At 32.1% G+C, this 19841-nt stretch overlaps 1 protein-coding gene across 1 annotated transcript; it reads right to left on the reverse strand.

Moving 5' to 3' along the window:
• Positions 1–10366: 10366 nt before the first annotated feature.
• Positions 10367–19594, reverse strand: LOC127727220 (G-protein coupled receptor moody-like). The gene is made up of 4 exons (XM_052234694.1): positions 19490–19594; positions 14669–14823; positions 12359–12562; positions 10367–11253 (listed from the first exon to the last, which is right to left on the reverse strand). Exons 2-4 carry the CDS (start codon positions 14805–14807, stop codon positions 10592–10594), a joined length of 1005 nt encoding a protein of 334 aa, XP_052090654.1. The 5' UTR covers positions 14808–14823; positions 19490–19594; the 3' UTR covers positions 10367–10591.
• Positions 19595–19841: the final 247 nt, after the last annotated feature.

Raw genomic sequence — 19841 nt, forward strand, 5'->3', positions numbered from 1 at the left:
TGGGGAATACTTGTGTAAAGTGTAGAAAAGTCAAATGTTTTAATACTATTGCAAGATGAGAGAGTCTTAGATTGTATGTACTCTAAAACATCTTTGGATTTTTTTAGTATCCACATCTGATTCACGCCACCTCTAGAATAGGCAGTTTCACAATAACTTTTGAGCTCGGCTTTGATTGCTGATAAAATAGATGTTAATAATTTAGAAAGAGGTTTCGTGGAGCACTTTGAAGACCCAGCAATATACCGTTGTTTGTAAGGACACTTATGTAGTTTAGGTATCCAATACAGTGATGGAAGATCCAGTTCTTCATCTTTGGTTGAAATTCCAAAGGAACATAGAACAGACTTATGATTATCCAGGATTTCCTCTTTGGTAAGTGTCGTGAGGGTATATGTTGAGTTTCCAAGTGAATTGTCAATACCTAATTCATTTATCAAGCAGTTTATGTAATGATATTTACACTTAAAAACGATGTTATTTGGGGCTTTATCTGCGGGGACAACAACATATTTGTCATAACATCAGTTGTTCGACCTGCTAGTCAAATGCGTTTTGTTAAAATATACTTTTTCACTCATTTGGTCTTTTGGAAAATGTTGTTTGTGCTGTATTTAGACCCCTCTGCCAAGAAATTTGTTTTGCATACACACGTATAAAAATTGCGGTTTTTATCCAACGCAATCATAGGTTTTTAACGTTGTTTTCAATTTTAGACTTGTTTATATTTTTTCGTTTGTGCTTGTATTATATTTGCCTTCGGGTTTATATGATCCGTTCATCCTATTTTGACTCTTTAAAAATTCAAGAGTTTATCCTAAATTGAGGTAAATCATATGGCCTTCCAAATACCGTTTCGATTCATAACATCACTGAAGAGACATTAATTGTCGAAATCCGGATATGGTGTACAAATTTTTGCACCTCATGTTTGCGGTATACCATCTTTCCCGCAAGTTTATTGTTTTCTGTTTGGTAATAAATTAATAATAAGATCTATTTTGTTACGCTTGTGATCCGTTTATTTGGCAATCGCCAATTGCAGTCAGCAGGGTTTAAGAACATCAGTTGTTCGACCTGCGAGTCAAATGCGTTTTGTTAAATATACCTTTTCACTCATTTGGTCTTTTGGAAAATGTTGTTTGTGCTGTATTTAGACCACTCTACCAAGAAATTTGTTTTGCATGCACACGTATAAAAATTGCGGTTTTTATCCAACGCAATCATAGGTTTGAACATTGTTTTCAATTTAGACTTGTTTATATTTTTTCGTTTGGGCTTGTATTATATTTGCCTTCGGGTTTATATGATCCGTTCATCCTATTTTGACTCTTTCAAAATTCAAGAGTTTATCCTAAATTGAGGTAAATTGTATGGCCTTCCAAATACCGTTTCGATTCCTAACATCACTGAAGAGACATTAATTGTCGAAATCCGGATATGGTGTACAAATTTTTGCACCTCATGTTTGCGGTATACCAACTTTCCCGCAAGTTTATTGTTTTCTGTTTGGTTATAAATTAATAATAAGATCTATTTTCTTACGCTTGTGATCCGTTTATTTGGCAATCGCCAATGGCAGTCAGCAGGGTTTAAGAACATTTGTTGTTCGACCTGCTAGTCAAATGCGTTTTGTTAAGATATACTTTTTCACTCATTTGGTCTTTTGGAAAATATTGTTTGTGCTGTATTTAGACCCCTCAACCAAGAAATTTGTTTTGCATGCACACGTATAAAAATTGCGGTTTTTATCCAACGCAATCATAGGTTTGAACGTTGTTTTCAATTTAGACTTGTTTATATTTTTTCGTTTGTGCTTGTATTATATTTGCCTTCGGGTTTATATGATCCGTTCATCCTATTTTGACTCCTCAGAATTCAAGAATCTATCCTAAATTGAGGTAAATTGTATGGCTTTCTAACTACCGTTTCGATTCATAACATCACTGAAGAGACATTAATTGTCGAAATCCGGATATGGTGTATAAAAACCTTTGCACCTTTTGTTTGCGGTATATCATCTTTTCCGCAAGTTTATTGTTTTTTGTTTATTGTTAAATTTATAATTAAGATCCATTTATTACATCGGTGATCCGTTCATTTGGCAATCGCAAATGGCAGTCAGCAGGGTTTAAGAACATTTGTTGTTCGACCTGCTAGTCAAATGCGTTTTGTTAAGATATACTTTTTCACTCATTTGGTATTTTCGAAAATATTGTTTGTGCTGTATTTAGACCCCTCTACCATTGTCTACCAAGAAATTTGTTTTGCATGCACACGTATAAAAATTGCGGTTTTTATCCAACGCAATCATAGGTTTGAACGTTGTTTTCAATTTAGACTTGTTTATATTTTTTCGTTTGTGCTTGTATTATATTTGCCTTCGGGTTTATATGATCCGTTCATCCTATTTTGACTCCTCAAAATTCAAGAGTCTATCCTAAATTGAGGTAAATTGTATGGCTTTCCAAATACCGTTTCGATTCCTAACATCACTGAAGAGACATTAATTGTCGAAATCCGGATATGGTGTACAAAAACCTTTGCACCTTTTGTTTGCGGTATATCATCTTTTCCGCAAGTTTATTGTTTTTTGTTTAGTGTTCAATTTATAATTAAGATCCATTTATTACATCGGTGATCCGTTCATTTGGCAATCGCAAATGGCAGTCAGCAGGGTTTAAGAACATTTGTTGTTCGACCTGTTAGTCGACTGCGTTTTGTTAAAATATGCTTTTTCACTTTTTTGGTCTTTTGGAAAATGTTGTTTGTGCTGTATTTAGACCCCTCTAACAAGAAATTTGTTTTGCATGCACACGTATAAAAATTGCGGTTTTTATCCAACGCAATCATAGGTTTGAACGTTGTTTTCAATTTAGATTTGTTTATATTTTTTCGTTTGTGCTTGTATTATATTTGCCTTCGGGTTTATATGATCCGTTCATCCTATTTTGACTCTTTCAAAATTCAAGAGTTTATCCTAAATTGAGGTAAATTGTATGGCCTTCCAAATACCGTTTCGATTCCTAACATCACTGAAGAGACATTAATTGTCGAAATCCGGATATGGTGTACAAATTTTTGCACCTCATGTTTGCGGTATACCAACTTTCCCGCAAGTTTATTGTTTTCTGTTTGGTTATAAATTAATAATAAGATCTATTTTCTTACGCTTGTGATCCGTTTATTTGGCAATCGCCAATGGCAGTCAGCAGGGTTTAAGAACATTTGTTGTTCGACCTGCTAGTCAAATGCGTTTTGTTAAGATATACTTTTTCACTCATTTGGTCTTTTGGAAAATATTGTTTGTGCTGTATTTAGACCCCTCAACCAAGAAATTTGTTTTGCATGCACACGTATAAAAATTGCGGTTTTTATCCAACGCAATCATAGGTTTGAACGTTGTTTTCAATTTAGACTTGTTTATATTTTTTCGTTTGTGCTTGTATTATATTTGCCTTCGGGTTTATATGATCCGTTCATCCTATTTTGACTCCTCAGAATTCAAGAATCTATCCTAAATTGAGGTAAATTGTATGGCTTTCTAACTACCGTTTCGATTCATAACATCACTGAAGAGACATTAATTGTCGAAATCCGGATATGGTGTATAAAAACCTTTGCACCTTTTGTTTGCGGTATATCATCTTTTCCGCAAGTTTATTGTTTTTTGTTTATTGTTAAATTTATAATTAAGATCCATTTATTACATCGGTGATCCGTTCATTTGGCAATCGCAAATGGCAGTCAGCAGGGTTTAAGAACATTTGTTGTTCGACCTGCTAGTCAAATGCGTTTTGTTAAGATATACTTTTTCACTCATTTGGTATTTTCGAAAATATTGTTTGTGCTGTATTTAGACCCCTCTACCAAGAAATTTGTTTTGCATGCACACGTATAAAAATTGCGGTTTTTATCCAACGCAATCATAGGTTTGAACGTTGTTTTCAATTTAGACTTGTTTATATTTTTTCGTTTGTGCTTGTATTATATTTGCCTTCGGGTTTATATGATCCGTTCATCCTATTTTGACTCCTCAAAATTCAAGAGTCTATCCTAAATTGAGGTAAATTGTATGGCTTTCCAAATACCGTTTCGATTCCTAACATCACTGAAGAGACATTAATTGTCGAAATCCGGATATGGTGTACAAAAACCTTTGCACCTTTTGTTTGCGGTATATCATCTTTTCCGCAAGTTTATTGTTTTTTGTTTAGTGTTCAATTTATAATTAAGATCCATTTATTACATCGGTGATCCGTTCATTTGGCAATCGCAAATGGCAGTCAGCAGGGTTTAAGAACATTTGTTGTTCGACCTGTTAGTCGACTGCGTTTTGTTAAAATATGCTTTTTCACTTTTTTGGTCTTTTGGAAAATGTTGTTTGTGCTGTATTTAGACCCCTCTAACAAGAAATTTGTTTTGCATGCACACGTATAAAAATTGCGGTTTTTATCCAACGCAATCATAGGTTTGAACGTTGTTTTCAATTTAGATTTGTTTATATTTTTTCGTTTGTGCTTGTATTATATTTGCCTTCGGGTTTATATGATCCGTTCATCCTATTTTGACTCTTTCAAAATTCAAGAGTTTATCCTAAATTGAGGTAAATTGTATGGCCTTCCAAATACCGTTTCGATTCCTAACATCACTGAAGAGACATTAATTGTCGAAATCCGGATATGGTGTACAAATTTTTGCACCTCATGTTTGCGGTATACCAACTTTCCCGCAAGTTTATTGTTTTCTGTTTGGTTATAAATTAATAATAAGATCTATTTTCTTACGCTTGTGATCCGTTTATTTGGCAATCGCCAATGGCAGTCAGCAGGGTTTAAGAACATTTGTTGTTCGACCTGCTAGTCAAATGCGTTTTGTTAAGATATACTTTTTCACTCATTTGGTCTTTTGGAAAATATTGTTTGTGCTGTATTTAGACCCCTCAACCAAGAAATTTGTTTTGCATGCACACGTATAAAAATTGCGGTTTTTATCCAACGCAATCATAGGTTTGAACGTTGTTTTCAATTTAGACTTGTTTATATTTTTTCGTTTGTGCTTGTATTATATTTGCCTTCGGGTTTATATGATCCGTTCATCCTATTTTGACTCCTCAGAATTCAAGAATCTATCCTAAATTGAGGTAAATTGTATGGCTTTCTAACTACCGTTTCGATTCATAACATCACTGAAGAGACATTAATTGTCGAAATCCGGATATGGTGTATAAAAACCTTTGCACCTTTTGTTTGCGGTATATCATCTTTTCCGCAAGTTTATTGTTTTTTGTTTATTGTTAAATTTATAATTAAGATCCATTTATTACATCGGTGATCCGTTCATTTGGCAATCGCAAATGGCAGTCAGCAGGGTTTAAGAACATTTGTTGTTCGACCTGCTAGTCAAATGCGTTTTGTTAAGATATACTTTTTCACTCATTTGGTATTTTCGAAAATATTGTTTGTGCTGTATTTAGACCCCTCTACCAAGAAATTTGTTTTGCATGCACACGTATAAAAATTGCGGTTTTTATCCAACGCAATCATAGGTTTGAACGTTGTTTTCAATTTAGACTTGTTTATATTTTTTCGTTTGTGCTTGTATTATATTTGCCTTCGGGTTTATATGATCCGTTCATCCTATTTTGACTCCTCAAAATTCAAGAGTCTATCCTAAATTGAGGTAAATTGTATGGCTTTCCAAATACCGTTTCGATTCCTAACATCACTGAAGAGACATTAATTGTCGAAATCCGGATATGGTGTACAAAAACCTTTGCACCTTTTGTTTGCGGTATATCATCTTTTCCGCAAGTTTATTGTTTTTTGTTTAGTGTTCAATTTATAATTAAGATCCATTTATTACATCGGTGATCCGTTCATTTGGCAATCGCAAATGGCAGTCAGCAGGGTTTAAGAACATGTGTTGTTCGACCTGTTAGTCGACTGCGTTTTGTTAAAATATGCTTTTTCACTTTTTTGGTCTTTTGGAAAATGTTGTTTGTGCTGTATTTAGACCCCTCTAACAAGAAATTTGTTTTGCATGCACACGTATAAAAATTGCGGTTTTTATCCAACGCAATCATAGGTTTGAACGTTGTTTTCAATTTAGATTTGTTTATATTTTTTCGTTTGTGCTTGTATTATATTTGCCTTCGGGTTTATATGATCCGTTCATCCTATTTTGACTCCTCAAAATTCAAGAGTCTATCCTAAATTGAGGTAAATTGTATGGCTTTCCAAATACCGTTTCGATTCCTAACATCACTGAAGAGACATTAATTGTCGAAATCCGGATATGGTGTACAAAAACCTTTGCACCTTTTGTTTGCGGTATATCATCTTTTTCGCAAGTTTATTGTTTTTTGTTTAGTGTTCAATTTATAATTAAGATCCATTTATTCATCGGTGATCCGTTCATTTGGCAATCGCAAATGGCAGTCAGCAGGGTTTAAGAACATTTGTTGTTCGACCTGTTAGTCGACTGCGTTTTGTTAAAATATGCTTTTTCACTTTTTTGGTCTTTTGGAAAATGTTGTTTGTGCTGTATTTAGACCCCTCTAACAAGAAATTTGTTTTGCATGCACACGTATAAAAATTGCGATTTTATATCCAACGCAATCATAGGTTTCAACGTTGTTTTCAATTTAGACTTGTTTATATTTTTTCGTTTGTGCTTGTATTATATTTGCCTTCGGGTTTATATGATCCGTTCATCCTATTTTGACTCCTCAAAATACAAGAGTCTATCCTAAATTGAGGTAAATTGTATGGCTTTCCAAATACCGTTTCGATTCCTAACATTACTGAAGAGACATTAATTGTCGAAATCCGGATATGGTGTACAAAAACCTTTGCACCTTTTGTTTGCGGTATATCATCTTTTCCGCAAGTTTATTGTTTTCTTTTTAGTGTTAAATTTATAATTAAGATCCATTTATTACATCGGTGATCCGTTTATTTGGCAATCGCCAATGGCAGTCAGCAGGGTTTAAAAACATGTGTTGTTCGACCTGTTAGACGAATGCGTTTTGTTAAAATATACTTTTTCACTTTTTTGGTCTTTTGGAAAATGTTGTTTGTGCTGTATTTAGACCCCTCTAACAAGAAATTTGTTTTGCATGCACACGTATAAAAAATGCGGTTTTTATCCAACGCAATCATAGGTTTGAACGTTGTTTTCAATTTAGACTTGTTTATATATATATACATGTATATTTTAAGCATCGTGATAAAAAGGAAAATTCAAACAGATGGGTAACGGAATAAAAATACATCTTACATAATTTAAGTTATTGCCTGTCACTGATGGGATTTCATATTAACGCAACAGAATCAATGCCCCTCCAAGGAAACCAAGCCAAGACCAAGGTATAGATCTACCAAGAAGACAATTGAAGGAATTGGAATCATTATTATGAGATTTAAGGGATGAATCAGTCTAGGTTTACAGAATGTACCAATATTTTAAATGATTCACCAACCACGGAACTGCTCTTATTTTTTACAAGGTGCTGGCGTATAATGCTATATACAGGTAACACAGAAGGGGGCATGCAATATTCTAAGGGTCACTGTCAGTTTCACAGTAGAGTTGGATGTTATAGAACAATAATCGATAGGGACAAACTGCGAACTGTAAATTTGAAACAAACAAACTCATATTTACATGTGCTTCATTAGCTCCTTCTATCCTTGTTTCAAGAGTTTTGAAAATTGTATGAAAGTAATATTTCTGAACCTTAATAAAGTTATGTGCTACATATCAGGTTAACATGAGTCCACAATAACTTTTCTTGGAGCCAATGTTCCCCTGTATTATTATGCTATACATATATACCCACGCCCACCCCAATAAAAAAGAACAACAAACTTGAATGTCTAAAAGCAGATAACAAAACATGATCAGGATAGTAAAATTCAATAGCCTAACAATAAAAAAAAACTTTGTTATCATATATATCAGATGCCTTGGTTTGTTGTTGGTTTTTTTTAATGAAATGGGCCAAAAATAATTTGTATTGAAAAATTGGCACGTGTATCCACTTTGATTACTTGCAGATTTTTCAAAGCAAAGAGTTTTCCATAATAAGTGTGTAATGATCGATCAATTTTAAAGAAGAGAGCTATTCTGACAAGTAAGTATTTTGTTTTACATACTTGTTTAAAACCTGTAATTGTTTTAGGTAAATCATGCCATATGTTTTGGGTTTCTTGACAGATTCTAAATGTATGATCTGATCCTAACGATATTTTGATGATTTCTTCACCATAAATATATATAACTTTCCATACAAAACAATATAACATGATTCCACCAGAGAATCCTGAATCTGGCAAGAATCTACTTTTTATTGTTGACTTTGATTACTGTAGGATTTTACTAAAAAGATTTCTGCTATAAGTAGACAGTTTTTCAAGAAGCAGAAAAACTACGCCGGTACTTACATAATAGACTCCTTATCATGATTCAGTTAACTTAATATGAAAAGAAACAACACAGGAAACACCATCCCATCCAACAGAATCAAATAAAACATAATAAAAGCATGTGCATGGGTAAAATACAGGCTTCAACAGCTAGCTGCTTATACAATGTGTCGAGCTCTTAATTGAAAGTAATGAATAAAGAACTAGGGCTGATATACCCGAAATTCTCAGACTAATGAAAAATATTCCGATATGGCATACAACTACTGAAGAGGTTCTGAACTTGGGACATGGGAATAGTTTAGCAAGCAAAAGTAATTGACAATTACAACAATCTGTAGAGTCATTGTCATTGCAAAGGATATGATGAAATATAAATATTCAAATTAGAATTAATATCATTAACTTTTTACACCGATGATTAAAGTATGATAACATTTTTTTTATAAATTAAATTAAATAAATTTTCATTACTTTTTTCAGAGACGAGAGATCTCAGCCAAGATCTAGACGTTGATTTGAGAACGTAAGGAGACTTCTATTAGAAGCGCATATAATCTGCCATTGATTTGGAATCTTGCTCTATAATTACGTCAGATTGGACATCGATTTGAGGGACCGACATGGATCTGAGTCCTATATATTGCAATTATGAGAGCACAATTTGAATTGTTTAAAAGGTCAGTTGAGTCTCTACGTTGGTATTTTCCATATTTTCTTTCATATATGTTTCTTGTGGCGTGCTTCTTCATTTAATTTCTTTTCTGATTTATAAGAATCCACTCCTCTCTTGGAAGTGATCATGTTTTGATTTAAATTGAATGCTAAAAATGATCATTGACCGGGTAGGTTTGGTGGAAAATTAATAGTAGCATTGGATTGCTATAATCTCTATGTTATTCAATTTTAGAAGTGTTTTATTGTTTAAAATATCCAGCAGCTGTGTCTAGTTGAATTTGCAGATTGAATTGAATTTTCTGAAATTTTCATGGTGTTGGTAGATATTTTTTTTTACAGATTTCAATAATCTGAACAGAACGTAGTTTTTGTGGCAGTCAAGTGTTGCTCTTGTTCATTATTGATTTCTCAGCATTTAACAAGATTTTTGCCTTCCACAGCCAAATGCAAAACCTATTTATTCACCAACATTCATAATTCATATAAATTCACCAAATTACAGAGTAAACATGTACTGATCCAAATGTTTTTGTATGATGCATAATCCCCTGATGTGACTCAATCTAAACTTTACTGTGTAGTGCTTTTCGGACTGTCTTTTTATTGTTTTTCTTTTAAGTCACAGTGTTGCATGTTCTTATTCAATTTATTGGTTTTGATAATTCCCCCATTTCCCTCTTTGTATCCTTTTTAACTCTTTCTTCATTAACTTGGAAATTTGATTGTACATCTTAGCATAGATGTCAGTTTCTAACTTATTGAAAACCCATAACTTGAAAGATGTAAATCTATTGATTTTTAAACAATACATTTGGGGGGAAGGGGTTGTGCTATTTACTTGGTTTATTTTCTTTATTTTAAATTTCATTGCATTAAGTATTCATTATGCTAAATATCTTCCTTAATTCATACACAGACTATAGGATGTGATGTGTTTTAAAATACGCCAAAACTATTCTAAACCATGCAATGTTTCAAGACATGGATGTGACAAAAATTTGTCTTGAGACGTATCTCAAGATGTCTTAAGACGTGTCTTTAAGACACGATGTCTATAAGACGCGTCTTTACGTCCAACTCAAAACTTGTCTTGGCATTTTGTCTCAAGATGTCTCAAGATGTCTTAAGACAAGGAGGTCCATTTGCTATGTGCGACAATTGTCATAAAAAACCGTGAGTAATATCATTCATAAATGTTGTACATTTTTAGCGTTGCTATAACAAAGATGGCAAGTCATGCAGAGTAAGTTTTTGTCTTTTTGTATGTTTTTATTTCGACAACAGACATATCAAACAACTTGTTCGATATATTTTACAGAAGTATTATATATTTACCTTTCGCAATGACTACAAACATGACCGATATTTTGCATTGCTAATTCTAAAGTTTATCTTCAGGGACATATATATTAATTTCATCTCATTTATTCAAAGTATGTCAGACAAGTTTTGTTAGTCTCCAGATAAGAATATTGTATCTTAGATCATATGCGATTAAGTGTCTTTGATTTCAGTTCCGTTTCTGATCGTTTCGTCCAACAACATATTCGGATATAGGCATTTCTGAACTGCAAATTCATCAATCCATATATGAGAGGGTTGATAGCGCTTCCTATGAATAAAGATAACTGACAAAACATGTGAAACTGCTTCGATAAAACTGTATTCCAGTCCACAATGCCGGTGATTGTACATGGAAAATATGAAAGAGCAAACACTATAAAAATCATCAACATCATTCTGGTCATGCGCATTTCTCTTCGCTGGTTATGAATATCAAGCGACGAAAGTTGTCGACTGTTTTGTGTTAAACGATGATGACTTCTTAAAGTGGTATGATATATTCTCACATAGTAATAGACGATAAGTCCGCATGGAATCACCGCTCTGATAATCATTAGAAATATTTTAAAAAGTTGATTTTTGTGATCCAGTAATAAATTACAGGAGACCATCATGGCAACATAACCGAAATTCCCCCAAAGGCCTGTTAGCGCCGGAATTAAACAAATGACTGGTACAAACCAAGCAACTACTAACATGAAAGTGATGTTCCGGTTTGTATACAATGTCATATAGCCACCTGGGTCCAGTACTAGTTTATATCGATTGTATGCTATCATAGTTATCGTTATAATCGTCGTCCCTACGAATAAAAACAAATGTTAGCACAAAAATTGCGATTTTATACTTTTTTCATTTGTATCTCAATTGTCTGTAATTATTACAAATAGTCTAAATCCTAAATCCATTTAATAATGCAGTATCTACTTTAAACAAAGTTGTTTTATTACAGCTTACTCTTAAGTGCGAATCTACGTCATCTAGCACTAAAAAACTAACCAATCAGTCATGTCATTAATGTATTTTTCACTAATTATGATATATGAAACCATTACATTAGATTCTTCCATGATAAATTTTTGCAGAAATGTCTCTTAAGTAAAAATTAACGCCATTGATATAGATTCTGTAGAGGAGGAAATATTCCAATAAGAAAAAAACTTACGATTTTATCAATATATATTTAACCAAAAAAACCTTTGACATCTATACATCTCTTACATAAGGAAAAAAAAACACTTCAGGAAATCCTGTTTTCATAGTCTGATATAACTTACATGTTACATCATTAAATTCTAAATATATTGTTATGTTTATCAAAGAAGTTCAAAAATACATGAAAGATATACATTTGTACGCCAGACTTGCATTTCATCAGCGGCACTTGAATCAGCCAAATCAAAACAAAGTGATGACATAAGCTATATAGAAATCGACATTTATATTTTTAAGAAAATAGACGATTATTTTTTTTATCTTTTTATATAAAGGTAATGAATAGTACTTCAGGAATCTCATATAAACTTTAACCTGGTAGAAATAACTGTTCGTGTACATATATCTAAGAAAAAACATATAGCAAATCCTTACCTCTATTATAGCTGTGTGAGAGTAAATACTTCAGTGAGCTATTTTCATTTTAGTTAATTGCAGTAGTTTGAGAGTATTTTTCCTTTTCTTGTCTGTTTTCATAACTTTATTATTTGTCTCATGTTGTTGTTTTTTGTTTTGCTCTTGTTTTCTTTTGTTTTATTTTGTTTTCGTTTTTCCTTTCTTTCTTTTTTTATTTGTTGATTATTTTGTTGTAATTTTTTGCTTTGTTTTGTTTATTTTTTTGTTGTTTTGGTTTGTTTTGGGTTTTGGTTTGTTGTTTTTTTGTGGGGGGATTTTAGTTTTAGGCAACTCACCTGATAATGTGTATCCTAGAAATCCTATAAATTTGCATAAATACGTCGCTGTAAACCATCCGTCAGCAATATATGTATATATATTAAAGGGTAATACGCATACAACTATGAGCAAATCACACACAGACAGGTTCAACACAAAGATATTTGATACTGTTTGCAGTTTCTTTACTTTCCTAACTGCTAACAAAACCATAACATTTCCTGAAATGTAAGCATTTAAGATCTTGATATTTTGAAAGGACAAACAACGTTTACCTGATGAAGCGTGAAAAGAAGACCTGTAACTGACAACAAATTAAGTAGTTCAATTGTGAATACAGACAATTCATCTACTATCCACCTCCTTTTGCATACCCATATAGTATAGAAATAGCTGGTGCATACTTTTAAATTAAATGTAATACCAGAATGGCGCTTAGTCTGATTCTTCTCTATTTTGTCCTTTTTGACAGGAACAATAGTTATCATGCGTTAAAAAATTGAATCTACTATAATATGACCATTTATTTTGCTTTTAAATTTAAAGTATAATAATTTGTCAAACACGTTAAATTTAGATCCAAATTTATGCGATATTATCTTGCATGTTATTACACCATATCATATTTTAAGATGAAAGAAAACAATAAAGTTTACTATGTCAAATGCTGACGGAGACATTGTTAGGTTATTTAATACACTGAAGAAATCATTTGCAATGTTGATAGTGTCAAAGTCATTGAAAACGTCATCACTAAATGAATTATTCCTTTGCTTTGGGTTTTGTAAGTATAGGGATTTTGTGTCATGGATTTATTCATAATATCCTATTTATTCGTCTTTTAATAAAAAAAAAACTTCAAATTCTTCTGCCCACAATGTCACTGTTTTTCTGAAACCATATGTCTGAATTAATGCTGACACAGCATTTGTGCATATATGCAAATCTTGCCGAGAGCTTTGAAGAAACAAATAAAGAGGTAGTTGTCAGGATAATGCAGATGTTTTCCATTCGTTCCGTTGATTGATATAAAGAAACTCATCATAAAAACCAGGATTAAAATTTTGTAAGCCAGACGTGCGTTTTGTCTACAAAAGACCCATAAGTGAAACTCGAATCAAATATGATAAAAAGGCCAAATAAAATTATAAGTGAGCATTTGATTTTGTTGGGTTTTATGAACTTCCGCTACCTTAGGGTTTTTTTGGGAGTTTTTTTTTTTAATACTTTTTTGTTGAACATCTGGCAATTAAGTCTGTTAAAAAAATCAACTGATGACGGACCGGCCTACTTATCCAAATCCCAGACCAACTTGATACATAAATAGAAATACGACAACCTTCCGTTTTGGTTCAATAAAAATGTTCCGCCTAACACGTATCATCAGAATCGTTGTCACCGCAACATTAAAAAATAATTAGCTATCGAAAACCGACGAAGAATGGATATTTAAAAATGGGACAAAAATGATTTTATTTATAATTGTTTAGTCAAACAGAATAGAGTATGTTAAAAATCTAAATAATTTATCTGGGAAATTGTGACACGGTAAGATCATATGAAATCTTATTCAAGGAAGCGCAAGTTTATTTTAGGAAAGTGAGGCTGGTCATATTCAGGTATAGAACTCGGTCATTTCAAAAGATATAGGACCATTGAAGTACCATATTAAAGGCGAGATAAACAAAAACATTTTCAAAAAGAGTTATCATAACTATTATTACCCCTTGTTTCTATATTACCCAAATATAAATACATCATTTTTTGTCTAAATTAAGCGTTGCCTAAAAAGATACTAAACGTATGTTTAACTTATCATAAAGAGTATGTAAAATGCTACATAATAACATTAACGGTAAGTCTGGTGCACCAGATGCGCATTTTGACGATCAATATCTCTTCAGGGATGATCGAGGACAAAATATTCCAAAATCCAACAGCTAATACAAACGTTGTAGTACTGATAAAACCCAAACAGAAAAATTTAAAGCCAATCCCTGATAATGAAGAAGGCTCTTAATTTAGAATAATTTTCAAATAATATAATCGTGTCTTCGATTTCTTGTATTAAGTCCAGTTAAAAATATAAATCAATTTTGAATATTTTACTATATGCAGAGTCATTGGATCAAGAAAAAAAAGGTCCAGCCATTATTCCGTAATAGGACAAAATGCCGGATTTAGAAATGTAAGGGATTTTTTTTAGTTAGTATCCTGTGCTTCTTTTGTAAAACAAAATTTCTTGGTTGCAGCACAGGTGAAAATGTTGATTTCTAAAACAAGAAGTTACATAAGTTTTCTAAAGAAATATTGCAAAGTTCATATACCTGCACAACCAACTGCGATGAACAGTGTAACAAGACCTACTGCAAGGTATACCCATTGATCTCCACGATTCAACAATATCTTAACTGTTTGTACGCCAACCTTACTTCTATCTGACTCATTGGAAAATGTTTCATTCATCTTATGTAATGTTTATCTGTTATCAATTAAAAAAATAGATACATATAGTATTGTTAGTTTAAGCAATATATTCAGATAAATCAACACATAATGATATATTATACACTTGAAATAAAAATCTAGGATTCAGAAACAAGCAAAATTGCTTTTAAAAATCGGTGTATATTGGACAAAATAACAGGAAGTGCGTATTTGTTTATATATCACCACAACGACAGTTTCGGGAGTCTACTAAATTATGATGGAATAGGTGAGAATTCAATGAATTTAATTCATTCTTAAGCGAGCATGAAGAATTTGACCAAGACGATAACCTACGTAGTAATACATTGGGATCTTACTATTTTGGTGCGAATTTTTTTTTTTTTAAATGGTAGAGATTCACATTTTCTTGTGATCAAGTTAAGTGTCTTCCAATGTGTTGTTGTTGGTGGGAGAAAATATTCAGAATTCAGAATATAAACAGGTCCGTGTGTTGAGTTGTATAATTCTGTTGTCTTGTATAATGGTCATGTCTACTTCACACAGAATCAGGCATTAAGTCTCTTAAATATTCTGGAGTTATATCATTAAAAATTTTGTGAAAAATAATTAATATTTTGTTGCATCGTCTATCAGATAATTTTTCCCACCGAGTTTCCGCATATAAATTATTGATACTGGTAAGTTTAGTACCCCTTGAGACGATACGCCAGCATCAAGCTGGATATTTTCAAGTGTAGTAATAAAATTGTGAAGTATTGGTTGTAATATGAAAAACATCATGACTCATTAAATTCTAACTCAGTTGAATATTATATATTTAAGTAAGCTATTTATGTTGCATTTGATATATGCCACAACCTGCTGGAGTACTTGAGGCCACCATTGTTTTTGGTAGGTTTCGGGCTGCTGAAACTTCAGTTCTATATGTAGTGTTTTTCTGAACTGTTGTTGTCTCTTCGTCTTTTCCTCTTCGCTAAAGTTTTTCTGTTTTTCTTCTCTTATGTATTTTTATTATTCCATTGTAACTCGATCGTCCCTTTGTAACAAGCAACGAATATATTTATTATCATATAGCCGGAGGTATACAGTATTAAGGTTGAACTGTGATACTAGTTGAAATTGTTCGTTGTCCATGATATATGAAAAAGTTGATGTTAGACCAATCTGATATGGATAGATACGTGCGACATCACTTGAAAATGTTTATTTACTCTGCTGTTGTTTTGGTTTAAACCATTAATCTTTTGTTTTAATTACATGTCTAGAACTAGACATTTAACTTTATTTTACCGCTGGAATAACAGTTCAGTTTAAAGGGATAAACATCAGGTTTTTTTCAAGATATATAACGTAACATTTACCGGCCAATCCATCAGAAAACTATTGTACCGTCCCTAGGCCTCCAGTTTGAAGTGAAACGTGTAAAATGTCTTGAATGTACATTGATGTTATGACTCGTTTATCCAATTGTCTTGAGGATGACTTGGTATTTAATCAAATGACAAGAAATAGTTGTTATTTTAAGTTATGACGCGTATAGACTGTCATATGATATGCTATCTAAATAAAGAAAAAATCACTTTTATGACGAGGAGGATTGATTGTCAGTTTATTCAATGCACTTTTCCTAAACATTTTTATTGATGTTTCATTAACTACGTGTATGTTCTTGTTAACTTTCAATCGCATGTTGTCTACGTGTGTTTATATTTTTTAAAGTTTGAAACAGCGTTATTCTCTGGCATGATTTTTTCGGTTGATACTAATGATTTTAACAACATGTGCGATAATTTAACTGTTCGGGAATATATATATATATTTTAATAAAAAAAAAAAAGGGGCATTGATCCATAGAATAAGGTTAGATATGTGAAATATTCGAAGACATCAAAATTGAAAAATAAGATCAATTTTTGAAAAAAAAAAAGAAATAAAAATAAAAATCTCCAGATTTTAAAGTACATAAAACAAATACTTAAAAGATTAGATAATCCATACATTCAATTTAACATATCAAAATCTCATAAAAGATATTAAACCTTTGGAAAATTGGAAGAAATATTTTGTTTTAGAGCACTTGAAAATCTACATTATTTTGTATTTTCAAGATGTTTCGTACACAATATAAGTTCAGATACTTTTAATTGATTATCTTATTAATTGTCAGAATGGAACACAATATAAAAGTGAATTCATTCATGACACAAAAATGAACAACATCCTTAAACACAATTCACAATGCCCAGAGCATCTTAAAGTCACAGTGAGGTTTGAAACGAAGAATTCACTAGAATAAATAAGTCAGATTATTTCGTGTCGCACATTTTTTGTAAAGGATCAATTTGTCAATGTTTTTCAAACTGAACTGTATTGTTCAAATGGATAATTATGTTCCAATTCTAATAAACACTACATCCCTTTATATAAATTTCTTGAAAGTGACATCATCCAATAAGGCTTATAACCGAATTTGTATTAATATCAGCAACACGACGGGTGTCACATGTGGGCAGGATCTGCTTGCCTTTTCCAGAACATCTTCGAACAACCCCGGTTTTTGGTGGGGCTATTGTTGCTCATCTTTGCTTTTTCAACTTTCCAACTGTCAACGTCCCATTTCTGAGCAGCAACATACCCTCTGCTACATCGTATGGTGTTTGCATATCTCAGTTAAAATGCTACAACCATGCATGTTCACGCCATACGGACTTCATTAACATGGATGTGCTTCTTACACAAAAAACTGATGCAACAGAATTATGAGGAAGAACATTGAAATCGACACTAAAAAAGTGTTACTGTCACAATCACGAATTGGTTGACCGATATGATGTTTTGGCGTCTCAACTCACTAGCAACATGGCAACATGTTCACGCGGTCTTAGATCTTTACATATTAGTATCGTCGTCTGATCTGTAACTTTACTGAATGTGTCCTATTCCCCGAGTTTGAATTTGCATGGCGGGTTGTTCATGCATAGCAGGAGAGGCTTATTTTCGGCACGACCGGTCTCGCTCCACTTAGAGGTTATGCGATGCCCTCATTTTCTGAGGTATTACCTTGATTGTTATCTTCCTAATCGATTTACGTGATTTGAACATCAGTAAACTACAATGTACTGTCGACTGGGTTTGTCTTTTAGACGTTTTTCGTTTTTCACATGGCGTTGACAGTTTGTCTTCTATTTATGAATTTGAATATGCCTTTGGTATCTTCCGCCTCTCTTTTATTGCTTCTTGTAGCTATATAATGTGATCTCCTAAGTAAAGGTTTATACCCTTATTTTCACGATATAAAATTGTACCGAACGAATAAAATCGTAACATTATATATATACAGTTTAAAAATTAAAAAAGACCCATTCTGTACGGTACGATTGTGTTTTGTATTTGTTTTCTTGGCTCGATAGTAACACTAAAATGTCAAGCACAAGGGCGTTTAAGGTCAACTTCAACGAACGAATATGAATAAAAAATACGAAATTATAAACTCAATCCATAATGCTGCATGAATAAACGACATAACAAAAGTGCTTAAGAAAAAATAAAATGATGAACTATCAAATACTTATAAATTACATAGTGTGTTTCTGACTTCTGTATTTTCAACAAATTTTCTTGGGTAACTTTAAACTCTTGCATTCAGTTATCAACGTAATAAACATTATCTTTATACAAATCTTGATTTGAACGATAATGTTGTAGACGAATGTAAAGCAGTGGAAATGTTTGATGAATTGTAGATAGAATATAACAACATTATATCTAGAGTAAAACGCTAGTTACGTCTGCTTCTGATTGATGATTGATTGTTAGTTGCTTAACGTCCAGTCAGTGAGTGGCAAATATTTCATGCATGTTCAGGACGAGCTTCTGATTGAATATTTGTTTTTTTTTTCCTGACAGAAGAAGTTATAATATTTAAATTAAACGTCAATGCATGAGAAGGCAACACAACGACATGTCAGACTCAACCAAATTATACAAATAAATGTAATCATTGTGTACAGGCAATCAAACATCGTTCATGAAGACAAAGCAATATATAGCTACTAATGAAGTACCCAATTTCTTGACTACATTCTGTTTCTCTGTTTACCCAAGAATATCTTACGTCATTTGAACGATGGTAGATAGTTGTGTCTTGTTTAAGATTTAATTTATATTTCCAAAATTTTCGTTACTTGGTATGAAAATGTAATATTTTTTGATACTTAGTATTTTAATACAATATTTTGCTTACTTAGTATTACAATGTCATGTTTTTGATACTTAATTAGTATTACAAAGTAATATTTTCGATACTTAGTATTACAATGAAATATTTTGCTAACTTAGTATTACAATGTCATGTTTTTCTTACTTAGTATTACAGTGTAATTTTTATTTGGTTACCATGATTAGTTAGGGTTCTTTTGAAATACAATACAATATTTTGGTTACTTATTATTTCAATATAATATTTTGGTTACTAAATAGTACAATTGACAATAACGGTACCAATGTTACTGCACCATAATGATATATGTTGGATACTGAAATAGTTGTATGAATTGTATAAAACATTGATGAACCGCTAACACAGAAAACACATAAAAGATATAGTATATTATATCAAAATAAGCAAATAACATATCAGGAAAGCAACTTAATTAAATCTTCAAACATCTTTAACTTATTTTAATTAGAACACCTACCTTATGTTCGATTGATATATATATATATTATTAAGAGATCCAGGAATATAATCAGCGATGACACAAGCTTCTTACTACTGAAGCTAAGAACACTACATTTATTGATAGAAATGTAATTTAAAAATATTGCAGTTCAGTAAAGATTGAAATGTTGATTTTTGTGAATATATATCTCTTCTTCCATTAACATGTGTAGAAATGTTTATTTCCTTGGAGAGAAAGAGAACAATATAAAACTGTATCTGTAATTGAAATGTATAATTTATAATGACGTCACGTACAACTTTATAATGTATCGGTATCCATTAACGTTGTTCATGATACTTAGAAGGTTAAAATTTTGACACTGTTG

This window comes from Mytilus californianus, unplaced genomic scaffold (assembly GCF_021869535.1).
Source record: "Mytilus californianus isolate M0D057914Y unplaced genomic scaffold, xbMytCali1.0.p SCAF_19, whole genome shotgun sequence".
In the NCBI taxonomy this organism is placed as follows: Eukaryota; Metazoa; Mollusca; class Bivalvia; order Mytilida; family Mytilidae; genus Mytilus; species Mytilus californianus.